This window comes from Lampetra fluviatilis, chromosome 36 (genome assembly GCF_964198595.1).
Source record: "Lampetra fluviatilis chromosome 36, kcLamFluv1.1, whole genome shotgun sequence".
NCBI lineage: Eukaryota > Metazoa > Chordata > Hyperoartia > Petromyzontiformes > Petromyzontidae > Lampetra > Lampetra fluviatilis.
In genome coordinates, this window is record NC_136310.1 from 882,273 (window position 1) to 904,584 (window position 22,312).

Sequence of the window (22,312 nt, forward strand, 5' to 3'; positions counted from 1 at the left end):
TGCTTGTGTGGGTGTGCGGGTAGGTGGGTGGGTGCGCAAGTGGGTGAGTGTGCGCGTGTGCGCAGTGCGTGCAATGAACGAGGCCGCCCGAGTTTGATTACCGCTCACACAGCCAACGTCGGTGACGAATATCTGAACCCGTTCGACACGGACTCAGATGGGCGCTTGGCGCAGTGTGTGTAAACCTCCTGACCCTGACCCCTGGACACTCACGCTTCTGAGACCAACAATGCTGGGCAGTGACACGCAGTGCGGCAGTGACACAATCGTGTTTTGGCACGGTCGATTTGGGGAAGTGGCACGCAGGGTGGCAGTGCTTTTTTTGAATGGCTCGACACGGGGCTGCAACGTGACTGTGCGTGACGGCGACACAATCGTGTATCCGTGACGGCCCGTGTGCTTCACTGACGCAACAAGGAACTGTGACACCTGGAGAGACGGTGACACGACCACTTGGACTCTGTTATCCCCCACTCCCACCCCACCCTCCCGCCGTACTACACAATCTGCCCATCCTGTCAGGGCCTTCAACCAATTCCTTCTTGACCTTTAAGCTCGGCGGGTGGCGATCGTGGTATGTTTAGTGTGCAAATCTTGGCCGTGTGCACGAGCCACAGGGATCAGCCCCCCCCCCCACCACCGCCACTACCTCTCCCCCCCACCACCTTTCCCCCGCCTGCAGGCCCAGACTTCATCGGCTGGTGGGATGTACTGCTGGGTGGGCAGCGATTTCCAAGGCCCGCACGACACACGGAAGGGTGGCGTGGCCAACTCCATTCCCGGTTGCCTTTGTCTCCCCAGTGCTGAGTAGACCTAGGGGAGACCCAGGACTGGTACAAATAGAATCCCCCACTCATGTTAGCCGTGGCCGGGAATCGAACTTGGGTCGCTTGGGTACATAGTGCAGTTTTCTAGCTACTGCACCACCACTCCCCCATAAGATATACAAACAAGTATCCCCTGTATAGCATTAACAAACTTTTGGGGCAAGTGCTGTTATCGAGCACCTATGAAGGCTGGCACATCACACGAGGGGGTGGGTGGCCAGCACCACGCATGGCCACCTTGGTTTCCCGAGTGGTAATATATACCTGCACACACACACACAACAACCGCCAACATTCAACACTACATGGAGGTGATGTCGCCACAGTGCTGGGTACTAAGCTAGGTGCGCTTTGAGGCTGTCACTTGATGTGTCGAAGGATTGCTTGGCAGGAGGTTATGGGAATGACCCAGGTGTTACGGGTTGGCTGACTGAGATGACTGCCAGATGCACCACCCGCGCTCCCTCCACTGTGCCAACTCGCTTCCTTTTAGCCACCGCATGGCAAGATGGCACAGCTCAAATGTTACGGTTGCAACAGCAACGAGCTGATTGAGTTCCAATACGATCCTTAAGGATCATCAGGACTCTGCGGCCACGAGTTAGATTTGGGGCCCCATCGTTCATGTCGAGGGTGACGTTTGTTGTTTGAGGGTTTTGTTTTGGCCGTATGAAAGCCGTCTTCATGGGAGGAGGCGGGGGGAGTAAACTGATGAACCAGAACAAGGTAAAGAGGAGTCTGCTGTTATTATTCCGAGTACTTCGGAATAAACTAAGAGTCACTCTGAATAAGGGCCATTGACAGAATTGTGAACCTACTGTATTTGTTTTCTGTCGTCAGTCTGCGTCGATGACGAGAAGGCGGCGACCCGGTTGACTTGCAGCGCTGGGCCGCGTCCGCGTGCGGTTGGATCCGTCGGACCAATGTTGCTCCGACGTTGGCTCAACGTGTCCCATGGTTGCCGGGGAGTCGCGTTGAGTTGCGCTTGCGCACCGCTGCCAAACTAATGTTGCCGGAAATGATTATTGGTTATTGGTCCAAAAGGAACCCACAGGCTGATTGCCCTGGGCGTCACTTTTAGTTTATTTAGTTTGAGGCGATTTGTAGTTTTGTTATTTTTTTGTAACACTCTGTGCAACTTGCAGATGCAACATGATGAGTCGGACTGCCGTCCGATGGGTGAGCCTCGTCGTGATTCTTCCCGCGCCACGAGCTGGCGCGTCATTTTCAGAAAATATAAATGGGGAGAAAAACGCCTCCTCCCCCCTCGCTCTGCCCCGCATCGCCGATGACCCCTGCGTGACCCCAACGCCGCCGCCCTCCACCCCTCCTCCATCTCTCGTTTTCGCTTCGCTCTCCGCTGACGGCCGATTGGCCCATTTATTACAGAAATCTCTCCTGGGCTCCCAGAGGACCGCGTCCTGCGATGGCAACAGCCTACGGCAAGCACTGTCCTGAAGGCCCGAACCGTTATGTGGCCGACAACAAACGGCACGACCAGAGCTGTAATAGACAAGAGTTGACACGTTTGTGGAATTGAGCAAGGCTATTATGATTATTATTTAAGAGTTTGGGACAAGAGGCGATGGCAGGGAATTTGAAAGTGCAGCAGTGTGAGGGAAGAAGTGATTAGCATGGTTGGTTACGTATGGTGTGAAAGAAGTTCAACACATGCATATATATACGTGATGGGTGAGTGTGTGGATGAATAACTGAGCTGTTGTGACCTGCAGTGTGGTGAGCGGATGAGTGGGTGAGTGGGCTGTTGTGACCTGCAGTGTGGTGAGCGGATGAGTGGGTCAATGGGCTGTTGTTACTGAGTGTAGTGGTTGAGACAAAACTGTCAGTCTGGTCGACCGAGTCCCCAACACAGGCGGAGGAAGCGAGGAGTGAAGTTCACGGCAATGGTAACCATGGCAGTAGTGATAGAAGAGGGATAAGGAGGTGACTGACCCTCGGCGAGCAAGTGGCCGGAGTGAATTAGCCGGTGCTGGATCATCAAACAACCCGATTGCTTGACGGTTTGATGGACAAATGCAAATCTCAAATGAGGGAAGACGTTTTCCTGTCTGATTTGTGAATCAACGTTCGTTTTGACTTGAGAAGACGCAAGAAGAAAAAACAGCAGCGGACGGAGAAACCCAGCGGTGCTGATCATCATGTGCAGAGGTTGTGACTTAGAGGTCGTGGCTCACAGAGGTCGTGGCTCACAGAGGTCGTGAGTCAGAGGTCGTGAGTCACAGAGGTCGTGACCCACAGAGGTCGTGACCCACAGAGGTCGTGACCCACAGAAGTCGTGGGTCACAGAGGTCGTGAGTCACAGAGGTCGTGGCTCAGAGGTCGTGACCCACAGAGGTCGTGACCCACAGAAGTCGTGGGTCACAGAGGTCGTGAGTCACAGAGGTCGTGACCCACAGAGGTCGTGACCCACAGAGGTCGTGACCCACAGAAGTCGTGGGTCACAGAGGTCGTGAGTCACAGAGGTCGTGGCTCACAGAGGTCGTGGCCTACAGAGGTCGTGACCCACAGAGGTCGTGAGTCACAGAGGTCGTGACCCACAGAGGTCGTGACCCACAGAGGTCGTGGCTCACAGAGGTCGTGGCTTACGGAGCATGCGGCCAAGCACAGGGAGACATTTTTCAATGAACACGAAGTTCTGATTAATTCTGATTTTATTTGACTGCGCTCCTTTGCCATGGAAAGCCTCACCGAGTCTCGAGCCACTTTTCAGGAGGGTCCTGCCAAGTTTCTGCAGTCGAGGGCAACGTGCCTGCTCTGGGTACTCCCAAATGAGTAGTTTGTTTTGTAATCTTTCCGCATTCGGCTGTTTGGCCATTCTCAGTTACACTTCGTGTGTTTCGTTTTCACCGTGCCAGCTGGGCGATTTGTGCCGTTGCTGGCGATGGAGACAGCGGCACGACATCCTCAAAACACGGGCTAAAAGGAATGTCTGTGTTGGATTGTGGGTAATAAGTTATAATATAAACAGGAAAGGGTCTGTATTACCACAAACAAAATAAAACTAGAATAGCATTCATGACTGTCAGCCTGTTGGTCACTTTGGAGCTGTGTTGTCCAGTAACCTTTGTGTAAGCAGCAAATCCTGAACTGGTTTCAACTCTCCGATTCTCATCAGCAGAGTCTGGTCTGTTTAACAAATGCCGCTGTAAAACATTGGTCCAGAATCCTCATAGGCTAACGTACTAAACTACTGTTTTACGTGGCTATACGGAGCTTGTAATTATTAAAGTGATAGATATAAAACGTGTTAACTCGTCGAGAGTGGTATCTGAATGTCGTGACATCGGAGGCAGTGCTGCCCCCCACTTGTGGGAGAAGGCCGTCGGCCACAGACCAGGGTCCTGACCTTCCATCGGGGACCTTCGCTTCGCCGTTGGCCAAATGTGTCGCTGATTTGTTCGAAGAGAGATCCGAATGCGTCGGGTGGTTTGGCGTTTGTCAGCATGACAAACACTTGCGGAGAAGACAGTTACACTGAAAACTAATTTACTTAAAAATGTTTAAGTTACCAGCAACACAGAAGTGTAGTGCAACTGGGGCTCACAGATAGAGACTCTGGCGCCGGGGCTGTATTTCGCACGTGTACGCACACATGTGTGCACGTACGCACACGTGTTGCGCACGTGTGCGTACGTGCGCGCACTGTTGACTGTAAATTGATATAATCTATTGAGCAAATGAAACCGGGTGTGCCTTTTTTTAAACTGCTTGCGCCAGCCACTCTGTTTTCCAGGAGTCACAACCTCAGCTTGAATTTCTTGTTTTCAATCTGTTTTCCCTTCATGGGGGGTGAGTGGACGTGATTTGAACGAGGAGGGGGGGGGGGGCTGGGGTTTGGGGGGACAGAGTCGGGCGTTGATTTGCTCCATCGTAGGATTCTGCCCGTGCCGACGCGTTCCGCGAGAGAGCGGGGAGCCCGTGCGACGGCGCCGAGACCCCTGGAGTGAGCGCGGAGTCTCCGGTCGCCCTTGGCGGAGCCCATTCCGCACGTCTGGCCTCGAACTGATTGTTTTCTATTTGTCCCCCAAATGTATCCCGTTTGCGCTATCGGTGCCACGTCGTGAGACGAAGCGTCCATTCGGATCTCTCGAAGGGCGGCGCGACCCTTCGTGTCGGAGAACGGCCCGCAGAAGCGGATGCTACAAAGCTACCTCGGACTGATGAACGGCACGGGCAGAGCGGACGGGATAAGCAGCAGCTTGGAATGGAACGTGGCGTGAGGCGTGAGCAGGAAGGTTGCGATGGGTGGGACGCGCGGTGTGCAGCGTGGAGGAGGGCACCCAGAGGTCGGAGACGAAAGGGGAAGCGGCGCTTGGAGGATGTGTTGCCTGTGTAGCAAGGGGAAGATGATGTGCTAGTGTAAGAGCAGACTTAGGAGGTCGGTCATCTACTGTTCATCTGGTCGTGGGATCTAGCAGACGGAAGGAAACGATGGCAGGCAGAGGCACGTCCGCAGTGACTTGTGGGTGTACGCAGCCGAGGTACGTTTTGGGCAGCGTTGAACCGTGGCCGCGGAGTGCACGTGCACTGGCTTGGAGTCCAGGCCCGGCGGAAGCGAGAGGAGAGGCGGGAGAATAGTGAGCCGAGTTGGGCCTCGCACGCAGTGGGCGTGCAACAGACGCACACACACAGTCGTGACATGTCGTTGGAGGTTTGGAGGTGAAGAGGCATACGACGCTGGTGACCAGGATGATGGTGGTGGTTGATGATGAATCGACCGCCGCCTCTGCCCACCCGGCAGTAGGAGTGGGTTGAGCACAGTCGGTTGGCAGACGATGACGTCCGCAAGATCATCCACGGACTCGCGCCGCTCTGCCTCTCCCCCCGTGTGCCGCTCCACTCCCCTGCACGCACTCTCTGCTCCAGCAGCCGACGCTCTCCGTCAATCTCCCAGTCAGCCTTCGCTCGGTGGGAAGTCGCTTATTCTATTTTGCCGCTCCTATGCTCTGCAACTCCTTTACCCCAGCCATCTGTGCTGTCGGCTGCTTCCACCTTTTCAATTACAGGCTCAAGACCTTCCTTATTCCCCCCCACCCCCACCGGACGACTCGACTGCGTCCCTCTGAAACAATAATGTCCACTGTTTCTGCACAGCGTCTCGAGGTGTGGTCACACGTGGACGCGACATTAGTCCACGTTGTACTGAATTGTATTGACGGTTACACTGTGGTCTCTTGCAGGACATCGCGGGGACTGCAACGTCCACCTGGCAGCAGGCGGTGTTTGTTGTTGATTCATCGTTGACCCTGATCCCGCATAAAGAGAGAGCGCGGTTCACACAGAACGATCGCGCAATCGCAGCCCCCAAAGTCTCACACCGTGGCATTCGCTCGCTCTGTGTGCGTTTCACAGCATATGAAGCGGACAAGAGGCTGCCCCTGCTGGAGATAAACATCGTCGCCTCCGTTGAGATTCCGCTCTCCTTTCTGGGAGAAACTCCACGGGAGCGGCCCCTTACCCGGAACGGCCGCGACCGCCAACATGGCTGCTTCCGTGGGGCCTCCCACGCCGGGCCTCCTCGGGGGTCAGGGCTCTTCGTTGCTGTAGCCGCAGGCACCAAACGACGGCAGAGGATCGACAGCTCCCCTTGTCATCGTCGCCGCAGTGCCCCGTTGGCGTTTAACTCGAGTTGTTGACTCGTCGGGGTCCCTGCTCCAAGTGCCGCCCCCTTTCTGTGCTGGCGAGGCCATCGGTCTGGCGATGAGTTCAGGAATCTTCGCGTCCTGCCACGGCGAGCAAGCGGCAATCTTTGCTCACTCTGGATCGCAGAGCGGATGACTGAGCGCCGGAGTCGGTGGAGGAATCCGAGTGGGCGGGCGACCGCGGTGGATTTAAACTGTTACGCTACGACAGCAACAAAGAGCGCGGCTTCAAGCCCCTTGAAGCTTAAAACCAAAACAATCCAAAAAATCTAGCAGAAATAAAGTCACGAGTGGCACAACTAAAATATCCGATGCATTCACGACCAGGTCAGAGCCAGACACAAACAGTGCAATATGCTTTGACAAGGGGCCCTGGTTTTAGAACAGAAAACAATTGCCGATAAAATACATCTGAGTCCGTCCAGGAGTTGCAGAAAGACACGGAGCGTCACCTCGCAGCGGTTGAGTGTCTCACCGCCTGAACGCTGAATATTGCCCTGCAGCAGTTTGGTCCAGAAGGCGACCCTGATCTCGGCCGCGGAAGACGCCTCTAGCCGGTTGGCATCGTTCGTCGCGCAGCGGTAGAGTGCGGCCCGCGTCGGTGTCTCTGCATCTCAGCTCCAGGGCGAAACGTCGCAATGCAGGATCCCCCTGAAAAGAACCATAAGACTCATTGAGCCTTTGCCGGCTAAATAAAGGATTTATAATTACATAATTACTGGCAGTGCTAGTGCTCCTAGTGTCGTGGGAGTACTGTCAGCGATAGCACGGTTTGAGGTAGCACGAGCATCGGCAGTAGTGGTAGCAGTAGCGGTGGTGGCAATAGCGGTAGCACCGGTAGTAGCGGTGGTATCAGGATCGGTGGTGGGATTGGCAGCGGTATCGACGGTAGGAGTGTCGGTGGCATTGGCGGCAGCGGCGTTGTTGTATCGGCTCTCGACACTGGTGTTGCCGGCAGCGCTGACGCCGGTCGTGGCCGTGGCGGTGCCGGTGGTGCGCTACGGGAAGCCCCGGAGCGAGCGGGCCATGGGCCAGAAGGTGGCGGGCGGAGCGAAAGCGGCCGAGGCCCCGGACCCAGCTCGTCGGGGCCACGGCGGTGGCGGCGCCGCCTCGGCTCGCGCGCCCGACCTCTTCTGGCCGGCGCGCCTCGACTCCCTGCTGGAGCTGCCGCCGGCGCCGCCGGAGGTGGCGCTGAGGCACGCGTGGAACCCCGAGGACCGCTCGCTCAACGTGTTCGTCAAGGACGACGACCCCCTGACTTTCCACCGGCACCCCGTCGCGCAGAGCACGGACGCCATCCGTGGCAAGGTGAGGGGGGTGCACGGGGAGACAGGGGGGGACTGGGACAGAGAGGGGACTGGGAGAGAGAGGGGACTGGGACAGAGAGGGGACTGGGACAGAGAGGGGACTGGGACAGAGAGGGGACTGGGACAGAGAGGGGACTGGGACAGAGAGGGGGACTGGGACAGAGAGGGGACGGGGACAGAGAGGGGACGGGGAGGCAAAGTGAGAGGCACAAGTCCATGAGAATCACTCGAGCTCAGGGGGAAGGGAGCATGGCAAATGACGAAGGGGCCATGGGAACCTGGGATACAGGGACATCGGCACCAGTTCATCATCATTCTCGCCGGCCATGATCTACCCACTGCCGGCTGAACGCCTGTCCCCTTGCCATGTCGGTCACGCAGTTTGTCTGACCGTGCTTCAGCAGGCCGGTCAGTGTGGGTTAGCCGTGGTCGGGAATCGAACTCGGGTAGTCTGCTTCATAGTGCAGTGCACTAACCACTGAACCAGCACTCCACCGCATTATTAATGGTACTGTACATGATTAGTGACGAGTATTTTATTTATTTTTAATGAATTAAATAAATCTGTAAATTGATAATGCCGCCACTGCTGAATAATTAAATCAAACATCTGTGCAAGTGACCACCACAGTGAGCCATGCTTGTCAATGAAACAAACAGTTGAGTGTGCCGGTGAGAACCTGTGTGTGCCCGTGAGATCCCATTCCGGCCAGACGTCTCTCGGTGGCTCTGGCCACAAATTCGCGCTCCACGATTTGATTGGGTGTGTGCGGTGAGGCCGGCACGGCGGCGCGGTGAGGCCGGCACGGCGGCGCTTCTTCTCCGGCATTAATATTGCATCGTGCACTTAGACGCCAGCCCCCTCCGTACCCCGAGCCTTCGATTTTTTATCTTTCTCTTCTGCACGTCATTGCCACTGTGTTTAACATGCATAATTCAAATACGCGCGTTTGCCGTATGGACCACGCGCCGTGCGCGCGCTCTGTGCCTGTTCATCGAGGCGGAGAGAGACCCCGGTTAGTCCGGATAAAATAGCCCATTTTGTCATCGCCTATTAAGGAGAGTGGTGGCACAGGGATTCATCATAGATTTTTGTGTCAGGTCGTGCGAGTAAAACGTGTCGCAAACCCTGCACCTCCCGAATAGCAGGGTTGGCTATGTACGATGCAAAAGAAGTTCAACATATGTACAGACTAAAAAGCTATCACGCGAACAAACGTGCCAGTCTCTGCATTGCCGAGTCAAGGATACAATGTGATGGGAATGGGAAGAGAAAAGAGAAAAACATGGGAAATGAGAGGAAAAGGATTGGAAAGAAACAGAGAAACGTGAGCGAAGGGGTCAGGAGAGATGATGATTGGGAAGGAAGAGAGGCTGCATCAGGGTCTCGACGCTGCTGCCGCTGCACGGAGCGGAGTCTGTTCTCACAGTGGGCGGAGAGACGGGGGGAGGGGTTCAGAGTCGGGGTGTTAACACAGAAGTCACGTTATTTACGGGAGTTTTGGGCTAACGATGACGATAAAGTTGGTGACCTAGACTTTGATAATGATTGTGAAAATGATGACAATGATGGAAAATCTGAATGATGATAGACGACAACGTTCAACACAATGGTGACAACGATGACCACCATGACGAGATTGCTGAATAAACTTGTAACTCCTCCCCGCGTGCGTGCGTGCATCGCCCGTGTCGCCCAGGTGGGCTACACGCGCGGCCTGCACGTGTGGGAGATCCGCTGGCCGAGCCGCCAGCGCGGCACGCACGCCGTGGTCGGCGTCGCCACGTCCGACGCGCCGCTCCACTCGGTCGGCTACGCGGCGCTCACCGGCTCCACCGCCGACTCCTGGGGCTGGGACCTGGGCCGCAACAGGCTCCTGCACGACTGCAGGAACCGGGCCGACGGCGGCGGGCGCGCCTACCCGGACGCGCCGGCGCCGCTCGGCACGTTCGAGGTGCCGGACCTGTTCCTCGTCGTGCTCGACATGGACGAGGGCACGCTGAGCTTCGTGGCCAGCGGCCGCTGCCTGGGCGTCGCGTTCCGCGGCCTGCGCGGGAAGAAGCTCTACCCCGTCGTGAGCGCCGTGTGGGGCCACTGCGAGATCACCATGCGCTACGTCAACGGCCTGGACCGTGAGTCGCGTCGCTGGAGAGACGCGTGCACCAAGGAGTTGGCGCGGTGTGTCCGCCCGTTAGTTTTATTATTTACATTCTACACATTGATGGCGAAGGTTGCTTCGGGGCAAGTGCTCTTAGCGAGCATCCACGAAGGCCGACGTGGCGCACGAGGGGATGGCGCCCGGCCACCTTTGTGTGCCGGTGATTAAATGTACACACCGCACCAGGTACTCATTTAAGGCTGAGCCGACCTAGAGAAGGCCCAGGATCGGTTCAGATAATCGCCGCTGAAATCGGCCATGAGTGGGAATCGAACTCGGTCTGCGGGGTTCGCAGTATAGTGGGTGAGCCACTGCACACCACCAGCACACACTGCAGATAAAAACATCCTCCATTCACGAAGTGATGGTGACATCACCATGGTGCTTGTGCCATACTAGGTGCACTCTAAGATTTCTTGAAGTGTCGAAGGCTTGCTGTCAGGAGGTCACGAGACAGACCCAGGTTCCATGGGTTAACTGCCTGTGATGGCTGGCAGATGGACCTCCTGTGATCCCCACTGTGTCAACTTGCTGAATTTTAGTCTTGCTGTTGCTACTGTCGCTTCTCTGTCCTCAATTGTTGTTGAGGGATGACTGCCTCCTACTGCCCAATAGCACACACACACATACACACACAGTCACACACATGAGCCAAAGACACAGAGAAGCCACATTCCGTGCAGCTGGTTGCGACCAGTGTTGCCTAAGAATGTAAACTGACAGTGCTGGTGCGTGCGTGTGCAAGTGTGTGTGCAAGTGTGTGCGTGTGGACTGAATAGTGAGCAGTAGCGTAGTGGTTAGCACACTGCACTACAAGCCCGGCGACCCGAGTTCGGTTCCCGCTCACGGCCAACACCAGTGACGATTATCTGAACCGGTCCTGAGCCTCCCCAAGGTCGACTCAGCCTTAAACGAGCACCCGGTTCAGTGTGTAAACATCGCCACCGGGGAGACAAAGGCGGCCGTGCGTGGCGCTGGCCACACCGTCCCGATTATGTGGAGGCATGACGGCCTTCATAGGTGCTGCTCGCTAACAGTACTTTCCCCAACAGCCTGGGTAGCCTATATGGGGGATCCTTGTCTTTGTGCACACTTGTGCACGCATGCAGAACAGTTTAGGTCTTTTGTCCTGGGATTTGATTTAAATTTAAACAGAAACAAGAGGCTGGGCGGGCGTGCGAGGGTGGTGGGAGGCAGGCTCGGTGGGGCTAAAGAGCAGCAGCAGAGCCAGCGGGACGAGGGAAACAAAAGGCGTTGGTGATAATACGCCAGATAAATTACGCCCCGGGGAAATAAAACCCAGAAATCAAGGGGCCCCGTTGCCAAGGCACGCTACCCAATGTAACCGTGGCGCATGGTAATGCCCGACATCGATTATTTACCCGGATTATGATCCAGGAGACCTCGCTCGAGTCTCACCGCGAATTTCCAGGAAGGCCCCAAATTGCCACGCTGGGGTCAGTTTGGGTGTTTTTATTTATTTATATTTAACGAGCGTCTCGCGAGTGGAAGGCGACCGGAGTACCCGGAGAAAACCTCCTCCCGAGGGGAGAACGCTCAACAGGTTCGCAGACAGGCTGACGTCGTCCCACTTGCTGTGCTGGCCACCTCCTGTTCCACTCACTGCCCAGCGGCTTTGGGATGAGTTCACGAACCGACTCCACTTCGCCCCCTGCTGTGAAAACTTAGCAGCGAAGTCAACTTTCTCTACCGACTCCTGGCCACTACCGCACAACCCGGCGGTTATGGGAGTTTGGCACATCTCTACGTGATCCACCAACCCTCGCCTCCTAACCGCTGGCCATAGGCTTGAGGCTACACCAAAGCACAAAACTGTTTACTCAGCGTGGAGAGACCGGCTACTCTCAGCGACCGTGGAGCTCTTCTTGGTTTTGTCTTAAACTCGCGCAACGCTGCCACCTCCTCCCACGTCGCCTTCCAGCGTCGTGCGTGAGAACGTCCAAGCGGGAGGGCGAGCGGGCGGGAGGGCGGGAGGGCGAGCGGGCGGGTGGGCGAGCAGGTGACGATGGCGGCGGTCAGGCTTGGCGAGGCAGGAGGAGGATTGATGAGATGGAACCACGTTTCTAGGAGGCGGCTAAGAATGTGGGGTGCTGGCAGGAGGTGGGAGAGGGTCGTTAATTGTGGGGGCTGGGATGACTCCGGTGGTGGTGGTGGTGGCGGCGTATCCAGGGATTATTGGAGAGCGCGGTGGCGCGTGCACGGGGCCGAAGAGAGGCAAGCGCAGCAGCCGCCATCACCGCTTGGGCCGTGGGATTTCTCTTCTCGCGACATTTTGTCTGCGTAGCTTTCAACAACGTTGATGACGATTGACAGGTCGTCAACAAGGATCGGTCGTCGCCATCGTCAATTATGAGACCAATGGCTGCCACCTTATTGTTGGCTATGATGCTGCCAAACGGTGCTCACTAACGGCACTTTCCTTAGTGGTCTACGCACGCCTAAAGGGGACATTTTGGTGTTCCTTGTACCGTGCACGGGTCCAAATCCGCCCCCACGATTCTCGCCGCTCTCTGTTCTCACCGCCCCCCACAGTCGTGACAGCGAACGCACGCCCGGCGTTTAGTTCGCTCGAGTTGCTACGGCGACTTCGTTCAGGGGTCGGACCGCTGAGCCGGCGCTCGCTAACGGCACCTTCCTAAGCGGTCTACGGGCGCCTAAAGGGGATTCTTTGGTCTTCCTTGTATCATGCACGTGAAAGAGCACGTGGCATCGTTTACAAGAGTACCACAAAGGTGGCCGGGCTTGGTGCTGGTCACCCACCCCCTCGTATACCGTGGCGAACTTCAAAGGTGCTCACTAACAGCGCTTTCCCCAACAGTCTGTTAAGGTTATACGGGGGATCTTTGTCTTTATGTCCGCATGTGCGTGTGTGCATGCTCTCAGTTTGAGCCAGGCACTTTTGTGTGTGTGTGTGTACCCATGTGCTCACGATGCTCGTGTTGCGTGCGTGTGTTTTTTCTCGGCGCTCCTCCTCCGTCCGTCCACGTCTCCGTGGCCACAGCCGAGCCGCTGCCGCTGGTGGAGCTGTGCCGCCGCGCCGTGCGCCTGGCGCTCGGCCACGAGCGGCTCCACGAAGTGGACGCCCTGCCGCTGCCCGCCGCGCTCAGGAGCTACCTCCTGTACCACTGACGGTGCGGCCGCCGCCGGCCCCGACACCGCCTCCGCCGGCATCGCCAGCAGAGTCGTCGACGACGCGAGCGGTTCCAAAAACAGCGTCGCCCACTGCCAACGCCACCGCGCTTTGATCCACGAGCACTGCCACCAGCAGTCACCACCTCCGCACCCGTTAGCACCGTCACTACAATTACCAGCGACGTCACCACAACCACCGCAAGTCAGTCGCTATATCATTGTCACAATCATCATCGGGTCATTATCACTGTTAGCATAATCCTCATCAGGATTGAAGACATCATCATCATCACAGCCAGTCATGAGCATTGTTGGTGATCGTTTTCATCCCGCGAGTCCCGATCATTTCAATCGGCGCCGGCTCGACGCTTCGCCGGCACCCTCCGCCCGCGGTGCCGGGTGGAGACGAGCCGTCGAGGCCGTGTGGACTCGGCGAGCCGTTGCCGACGGGCGCGGGGCGACGAGGTCGTCACCCTGCGCCGCCTCTCCACCGTCTCCTCACCGCGGCGGCGTCGACCGTCGAGGAGCAGCGGGAGGGGGGGAGGCGCTACGCGCCGAGGGTCTCGACGAGAGCCGCTCGGGTAACCGGCGTGGCACGTCCCGGGGGACCCCCGCGGGAGACGCGGCGCCGGGTCGCGAAGCCTGCGACGGAGCCGGCGGCCGCGGAGGCGCGTGACGTCGCGCGTGCTCGTGAGAACCCTCTTGCCGGATTCATGAAAGGGACCGGGTTGCTGCAGCGACGCGCGAGGAGAGAAGCTCAGTCCAGGGTTCGAATCTGCCTCCACGATGCTCGCCGCTCTCCGTCGCCACCGCTACCCACGCCGCGGTAGCTCGAGTTGCCGCGGCCGCCACTTCGTTCGGGGGTCGGAGCATCGAGCCGGCACCGCCAACGTCCTGGGTTGGATGCCGAGTTTCAGTCGTCCGTGGTTAGACCGGCTACTCAATCGTAGTACCGAGTCGATGGACCCAGCCCCGTTACCGATCATCACACAAACAACCCCCCCATCACATTGCTCTTGCATTTTACACGTAATTTGGCAAAAAATTCCAGGACTTGTAATTAAAAAAACACTTCAGTTTGACTCATGCCACCAACATCATCCAACCAACATCGCTGTAGCCGGGATGCATGGGGACGAGCAGCACCCCCTGGTGTGGACTGAAGGAATCTCGGAAGCGGTTCCGTGATCTCTCCTTCTGCGCCATTCTCGATCACTGGGCGATGTGACTGCTCACTGCTCCTCGACGGTTCCCACTGCATTCTCCACCTCGTGACTTTGACGCGAATAGCACAATTGTAAAATACATGGGGGGGTCGGGGTTGGGGTGGGGGGTGGTTGGGGGGGGGGGGCACATAAACTTTTTGAACAAACGAGACTTCACATCCCAGAATGGTTTCTGCCACTATGTAGCGAAGTGGCAATGTCGGTCAAGAGACGGATCGGTTGTCAGGGGAGTCGGAGCCGCGTGTTTGGGACATAGATACCAAGGGGACAGCCTCAACACTGCCGGGAGAGAACGTGACTCACACCTTCATCCAGCAGTGGATAGAGAAGAGACCTGCCGTCAATTATAATCAATATCAGCAGCATTGTTTAGCTGGAATTACAATTATTATAACACTGCGATTACAATTCACTAGGAGTAACACAATTATCAATTGTAATTGTCCCTGGGTCTGGATAGAGAATGGCTCCTTGCACGTGCTTTGAGAGTCGTGACACTGCAGGAAAACCCAGATCGTGATGAATGAAAAGAGAACTTCGTAGGAAATCGACCTACGTTGGCGAGGGTCACATTTTGGTGGTTGTGGTAACTTGGCTACGTGCCGCGCTTGTCGCCGCTCGCCTACAGAGAGATGTTGACACCGCGGGCACGATGAGGTCGATGGTCGGGGACAAGGAGGGGTGGATTCTAACCCCTAGATTTGGAACTCCACGACCGGCGGCGTTCACCGTCCGGGACATCGGGCAGGGCCAGAGGAGCGGCCCGCCGGCCCTCCCGACAGCTGGGGAGCCACCCGCCTTCTAACCGCTTGCGTTAAATAATAATAATGATGATGATGTACAGAATTATACCGCTCGCAGCCACGTGTCTAAGAGAGCAGCGTCGCGACGGCGGCGGCAGACAGGAGGGGGCTGCACGCTGCAGGAGCGGCTATTTGGGTTCCCGCAGATAGAAGGCGTCTGTCGCCTCGTCAGCGGTGGTAGTGGCCGGGTTTTGTAATCGGGGGGGAAGGTGCCGATGTGGCAGCCGTGGATCGGCCGACGGCAAAACGGGAGAGTCGGCGGCACGCCGAGCACGGTCCTCCTGCATCGCCCGCGCGGAGACGACGCCGACGTCTCGTGCGCCGAAGCGGTTAGCGAGCCGCCTGTTGAGCTCCGAGCACAACGGCAGCGGTTTACCCAACGCAGTCGCTAAGTGCCAGCAGCAGCAGCGTTGTCGCAGTGTGATGTGGGGCATATTGGCGGTGGCTCTGTCAGTTAGGGCAGCCTTAACAATTGAAAAGCAAAATGTATAATTAAAAAGGAATCCATTATCGTCGTGCCTGTAGGTATATGGTGACTGAGGCGCGTGAGATTTCGTCAAAGTAAAGGGCTGGTACCTGCCCCCCTGAAGACCTGACTACACGGCCGCTCCCCCCACCTGTGGACGATCAGTGCCGGCGCCGGACCACCTGGGGCAATTAAACGCACGGCGATTGTGGCGGTGATACCGGCCGTCGGCAATCATAACGCAGATGTACGAAATTATTTACCAAATAATATATTTATATCCTCGCTGCGAGCTTGGCATGAAGGACGCAAAGCCACCGGCTCAGTCTGCGACTGGCACTGCCCGAGCATTTTGTACGATTTACGATGGTGTATTATTCTTTTAGTTGCTACACAATTTCTGTACGGAGACCGTTTACTCAGGGGTAGGGGGTGGGGTGGTGGGGGATTTGCCAATTGCACTCCCAGGATTTCCTGCTGCGCCGTAAATTCACGTAGCCGATCGGCAGAGAACGCTTGTCGTCTCGAGCCGTGGTCTGACAAAGTGACGATTTACGCGTGCGGCTAGCGAGCTCGTCGCCAGAGCCCGGCGGTGTCAACGCGCTGTGTCATCGCGCGCTCGAGTGCGGCACGGCCTCGACCTCGTGAACGCGTCTCAAGATGCCCTACAGGGACGTCACCGTGGAGGCCGTTGGCGATCGTGCTCTGCGGCTCTCCCAATGTTTCTTTGAGGTCGTGTCGCACGGCGTTCGGCACGACACCCGATGTTTCGCTCCGCGCGCCGGGAGCTTCGACTTGAAGTGACACGTCAGGCATCGTGCCGAACGCGCGGCACGACCCAATCGCACGTCCTAGAGCCGTGTCCAGCCATATTGAGCCATATTTTTTTACATTTCAGGAGAACCGTGAGAAATATTTCGACTTACATCCTCATTCAGACACACGTAATAACTTTGGGCCGTGGTCTGCGCCCTCCTGGACTTGACAGATGTATGGAAGCGCAGAGAGAGGTGGTCATCTTGGCAAAGAAACATAGACAACCTTTGAAGCTTTCGTGAATAGACAACCTTGATATCAGCGGAATGCTAATAAGAGAGGGGCCACGTGCCGGCTATGTGATTTGATTTGGGGTCGTGATTCGAGGTCCTCTTGTTTCCGCCATCCCCATTCTACTGTCGCTCATTTGATTGCTGAGTGGTTTATAGCGTCGTCAGCACTCCATGAGCCTAATTGTAGCACTCGCCATATCACTTGCGTGTTCGGAAATAATTCTCACAGGCACGATTCAATGCATTTATCGCGACCGTAAAAAAACTGGTCAGACACAAATCAATGCATCGTTAACATATGATTTTAAAAGTCCTTAATTTTCATTATAAGCATATCGATAAAATATTCCTCCCAAGGTAAAAATTCTGCCACAGTAGTGCGGCGGTAGCACGAGCAATCCAAAGGTCGCTGGCGCGGCAGTTAAAACATTGTTATTGACCACGCCTCTGCCCACCCAGCAGCTACAACCAGCTGGAGCGAGCGGTCCTCTGAAACACGTTCTCATAGTCCCATGGGCCTAGAGCAGAAATGTACCTCACCTGAGGTAGTTACTTGATAACGATTAAAATGGTTACCACATCGCCCACTATTCTTGGCCACACAATTAAACCGTAGCCGCGAGGCGTTTGCCATCTCAAGGTGGCACAGAAAAGTGAAACGTGGACCGTAAGCGGCGTTCGTCGGGCCAGCCGCTCTCCTCAAGAGCCACCGCCAGTGACGATTTAAGGCCACGGTGGGCAGCAGCAGCAGCAGCAGCGGGGGGAGGGGGGGGGGCATGTCCAAACCTCGGTGGGGTCCACTCACCCTGGCCTGACCCCGCGGCGACGCTCACGACGCTGCCGAAGGTCATTTGGTCATTTGAGCGCCGATCCCTTCACACTTTGCGCTTGAGCGCCGGCTCCTTCTCTCTTTCTCCAGAGAGAGAGAGAGTCGGGTCAAGGCACGGTTCGCTGCGCAGTCTTTAAGTGAATGTTCATTTTAATTTAAGTGACCTCAATGCAACGACACACAGAGGTGTGCTCACGAACAGCAGGAGGACTCAACTCCCACGATGCCTTGCATGCACGTCACCACCACATTGCATGCAATGCTCTCGGCCTGGTCTTCTACCTCGCTGGAAAGCAGACAAACGTGTAACCAAATTATAAAAAAATGTAAATCCTATACTCTAATGGAAAAAAGCAAATAGGCCATGCAGGCCTCAGATTGTTTTGCTTATTCTCACGGTGAATTACAAACTGCAAAAAAGCCATAAACAAAGATGCAATTACATCATGCATGGCAGGCACACCTCGTATGCTTACGCTGCCAAGAGCATCCGAGTGTGGCGAACGGACTCGCAAACAGACTTTTTGCCTTATCGCGACCTCTATCACCACAGGGGTGAAACTCTCAAATCCCACACGCGCCTTCAGGAGCTGTTGCGTTATTCTTTGTGGACGGCGATTTCTCCGACCGCCGTGCCAACGACGGTGAAGCCTTCATTGGGCTTGGCGGTTTTAAAACAGGCGACAGGGCCCTAACCGCAGCTTGCGGACCTGCGAGGTCGTGTCCAAACCCGTCGTGTGCGAATGCTGCCGGTAGCGTGCATGGCAAGCGAACGCCGGTTACAGATTTCCCGCATGATGACATTTTCTTAGGGAGTGGGCACGTTTTTTTGTGCAAAATTTGTTTGAAAATCGTTCGAATTACCGCCCGCCTATTATGCAACCCTCCGCCTTCCTGTTTAGTCGTTTCCATTTCAGAATCCACCCAATTCAACAAAAAAAATCTCCAAAAGAGCACACAAGGCATTGGGCTGTCTTGCCTGTGCACACAGCCTCTTGTTGTGTCCACCACCACTGCCACACCTGCCTCCACACGCGAGGGTTGCCACCTGTCCTGCTTTCACCACGAGCATCCTCTTCCTGAGGTCGCTGCTGGCACCAGGGAAATCTTCCGAGTCTTCCTGGGGCATAGAAAGTCCCAGTTTTTGTGAGTTTCCTCCTACACCACTCCAACCCAACACATTTACACCCAGGTACCTTTTCTTCCGGCATTGTGAGATATATCATTCTTATTCCCCTCGCATCTCCTGGATGTTTGTGCCGCAGGTGGCAACCCAACCACAGCACTTTACAACAGCACCAGTTCCCCAGCTCGGGCACCACCAACCCTACCCCCATGCCGACCCATGTGCACTAGAAATCCAATGCTGTACACACTGTATGCACTATCAATACCGATCTTTGCTTGTACGGCATGGGGGAGGTGGAGGTGGTGGCTCGCGAAACGTCACACGGAGCAAATCGTAAGGGCACAAAACACCCGCAAGCCAACGCCATAAACGCTACGAGTGCCTTGTTTTTATTCACGAACTCCTCCCCTTGGCGATCCCGGCAGCTGCTGCTCCTCTCCCATTGCATTCGTTCATATTTGACCGCTCGCGATCGCTACCAAGAGCCCGTGTGACCTCCTCCTCTCCCGCTCCACCCGAGCGTGCGTGGAGCCGTGGCTGGCGCCTTCAGAAGTTCTCTCTTTTATTTTATTTCATTCTGGGGTCGTCTTCATTTCACGGGCAGCGAAAGCGCCCGCGGCCGTCGTTCGTTCGCGGTTCGCAGCCACCGCGAGGCGTCCCTCGTCGCTTCGTTGTGCTCACCACCCCGTGTCGTTGTGCTCACCACTCCCAAGTGTTGTGCTCACCACTCCCAAGTGTTGTGCTCACCACCCCGTGGTGTTGAGCTCACCACTCCCAATTGTTGTGCTCACCACCCCGTGTCGTTGAGCTCACCACCCCGTGTCGTGCTCACCACCCCGTGGTGTTGTGCTCACCACTCCCAATTGTTGAGCTCACCACTCCGAATTGTTGTGCTCACCACCCCGTGGTGTTGTGCTCACCACCCCGTGTCGTTGTGCTCACCACCCCGTGTCGTTGGGCTCACCACCCCGTGTCGTTGTGCTCACCACCCCGTGTCGTTGTGCTCACCACTACAAATTGTTGGGCTCACCAATCCGTGTTCGACTCGCGCAACGTTCCTAGCTTTAGCGCATGCTTCCAGTTTCCGTCACGGATATTCACCCCCAGGTTGTACTTGTTGTTGTTGTTCTCTGGGAGGTGGGGAGGGAGGCAGGGGGGGGCAAGTTGTTTGTCGGTGAGATGTGACAAAAGTTCACGTTGAGGCAGGAGAGGCATTTTGCGCCAGGACCGATGAATCGGGGTTCACCTTCATCCTCGCCGCAGTTGTCAGCACGGCACGCGCCACGGCAGCCATCGAAGAGCTCAGCCGTCCGTGATTATTTTCATTTCATTTTCGCGCATTTCAATGTCCACGTTTCGAGGCTTTAAATTGAACTCCGCAATTAATAGCGGCGGTGTGGAGTTAGTGGGTGGACCCCGAGGAGATGCAATAGAGTCGCGAAATAAAAACGTGGGGTCCTTTCTTCTCGCAGCCCCTGGGGTTGTGCTGTGCGCCACTCCCGACGCCACGGAATGCCTCCGCCGTGTCTCCGCCGTGACCCCGCCGTGACCCCCACAAGGGCTCCGTGTGACAGCTTTGCCATCGACAGTTCGTTCATTTTGGGGAGTTTTTCTCGCTCTCTCCACATCGAGTTGGTTTTTGTCGTGCGCGCCCGTTTGTTTTAGCGACTGTACAAAATGTCGTAATAAACTAAAATCTTTATGCAACGCCCATGGGTTGTCGCACTCGATGGCAAATGACACGTGCGCGCTCTCGTCTCCGGCGCGCCTCCTGTGCCCTGGTGCCCTGTTCTTACTCGGAGCGTGTCCCGAGTTACGCCACTTTGGTTGGTGGCACCCCAGTGGCGAGTTCACGAACCCCGGTCCGTGTCCACGACGAGCCCACGATCTCCCGAGCTGCAAACACTCCTCGGGACTTTAACCAGATCCGTTTTGACCCAATAAGAAAGCAACGTCCTGGTTTGACATGTATGTCCATCACCCTAGGGGCTATCTGGACCGATGGACATGATTGTTGTTATGTTGTTGTCTTCCCCCACCCCCCCCACCTCCGATTCGCACGGTTGGATACGTGCGGTGCGAAAGTAATTCGACATACAGACCATATGCTGCTTACAGACTCGTGGATGTGTGTGATGTATAACCACCTACACGCCACGCAATGCGCGGTCTGTACAACTTTGCTGTGCGGTGCCGAATGGCTCTCACCGAGTTTAAGAGTCCTCGCCTTGAACACGAGGCCCACAGCATCAAGTAATGGTTCGGCGCCTGTCTTAACAGGCCACACACAGCGTGCTGACGAGGCTGCACTGGTGGGCAGTGGCTTACAAACACAAACGCGAGACGCTCGAGGCAGGAGAGTGGAGGGAAGGAAGGCGTGAACGCACGTCACGGAGACGCGTGGAGATGTGGAGTCATTAATTTGGGATGAGATTGGGAGCCGGGACGGGAGCACCGAGGCGATGTTGGTGTGGCAGTGCAGGTGAGGAGCGCTGTGCAGTGCCACGAGGCAGGAGGAGTTCTGCTGCTGCGGTGGCAAAACTCTGCTCGCACTCGCCTGGGATGGCCTCAAACAACGGGCAGGAGCCACCGGCTGCCGTGGGAGGAATGTGGCCCCACAGCGCCACCACGCAGCGGCAGCAGATTGGGTTCGTTCAAGTTTGCAGTGCAGCCTTAGATTAGCCAGCTCCCGCATACGTACAGCCAGCTGCCTTTACAACAGCAGCAGCGACACTGCACCTCCTCGGAAGATCCCGGACGCGAGATTTTCACCCGCTCAACATCCAAGCGTTCAGCTGAAATTGCCACGCGTCTGGACAGATGAGCGATGTCCCGTTGCCTCTCAGGCTGTCCTGCCAGGCCGCTAGTGTCCAGCCGACTGCACGGATGCCCTCTCGATCCTGACCTTGGCTATCACACCCTGGGGGGGATCACGGCCGAAGGCTGGCGCTGGTCCATGGTACCGTGAATGCAATCGACCGCCTGCGCTCCGCTGGCGTGGCGGTACAGCAGACGCAGGAGGCGTCGAACTGGTGGGTGAGGAAGGCGGTGGCGGTCGCCCAACGAGCAGAGATCGGTTACCAGAAACCCAAACGCACCCTGGGACGCAGCTGCCATTCCCCCGAACCGATCCACACGCTACCGAGTGCACCCGCGATTCCGTTGTCAGTCCTGGTGGCCAGGTGGGTCGCTCCGAGTCGCGAGCATCGCTACTCCGCTCAGATGAGCGGCTTCCTCCTCCATGAGGATGTTAAGCAAAACGACACCTGCCGGTTCACCGATTTGTCAAGTCGAGTGGGGTTTTTTTGCTACGACAAACCCACAAAAGGACCCATGCACAATGTTCCAGAGTGCAATAGTACCTGGCGGGTTTACACGACCAGAGGCAATGGCTCGCATCTACAAACAGCAGCCAGACCTCTTACCGGGAAGATATACAATGGATGAGTGACACCATTGACATCACACCGTTAATTTAAATCCTCTTTTGGGCGAGAGATAAATTTACCGTTCAGCGGATGTTAGTCAAGGAGACGGACAGGGCCGTTCGAGGTAAATAATGCCCCACTCCTTCATTCGCGTGGATGATGGAGATGCAAAGCAACTACATTTTCACATTCAGGTGGGCAAGCCAGATAACCGCGTCAGGAGCAGCCGAGTGAATCACCGCTGTGACGTCTCCTTCGTATGTGGACCAAGCA

The 22,312-nt window shown here is 56.2% G+C and overlaps 1 protein-coding gene across 4 annotated transcripts in view; it reads left to right on the forward strand.

Moving 5' to 3' along the window:
• LOC144945007 (SPRY domain-containing SOCS box protein 4-like) overlaps window positions 1-14,409 on the forward strand; it is a 30,200-nt gene extending 15,791 nt beyond the window's left edge. For 2 of the 4 annotated variants that reach the window (XM_078873160.1, XM_078873162.1), the window contains exons 2-4: window positions 6,201-7,798; window positions 9,498-9,988; window positions 12,979-14,409. In XM_078873160.1, coding sequence (XP_078729286.1) covers window positions 7,517-7,798; window positions 9,498-9,988; window positions 12,979-13,222 — 1,017 coding nt within the window. In that variant the 5' untranslated portion in view covers window positions 6,201-7,516 and the 3' untranslated portion in view covers window positions 13,223-14,409. Of the gene's footprint in view, window positions 1-5,103; window positions 5,330-6,200; window positions 7,799-9,497; window positions 9,989-12,978 lie in introns of those variants that run through there. The other 2 variants (XM_078873161.1, XM_078873163.1) reach the window with 2 other exon arrangements.
• The last annotated feature ends 7,903 nt before the right edge of the window (window positions 14,410-22,312 follow it).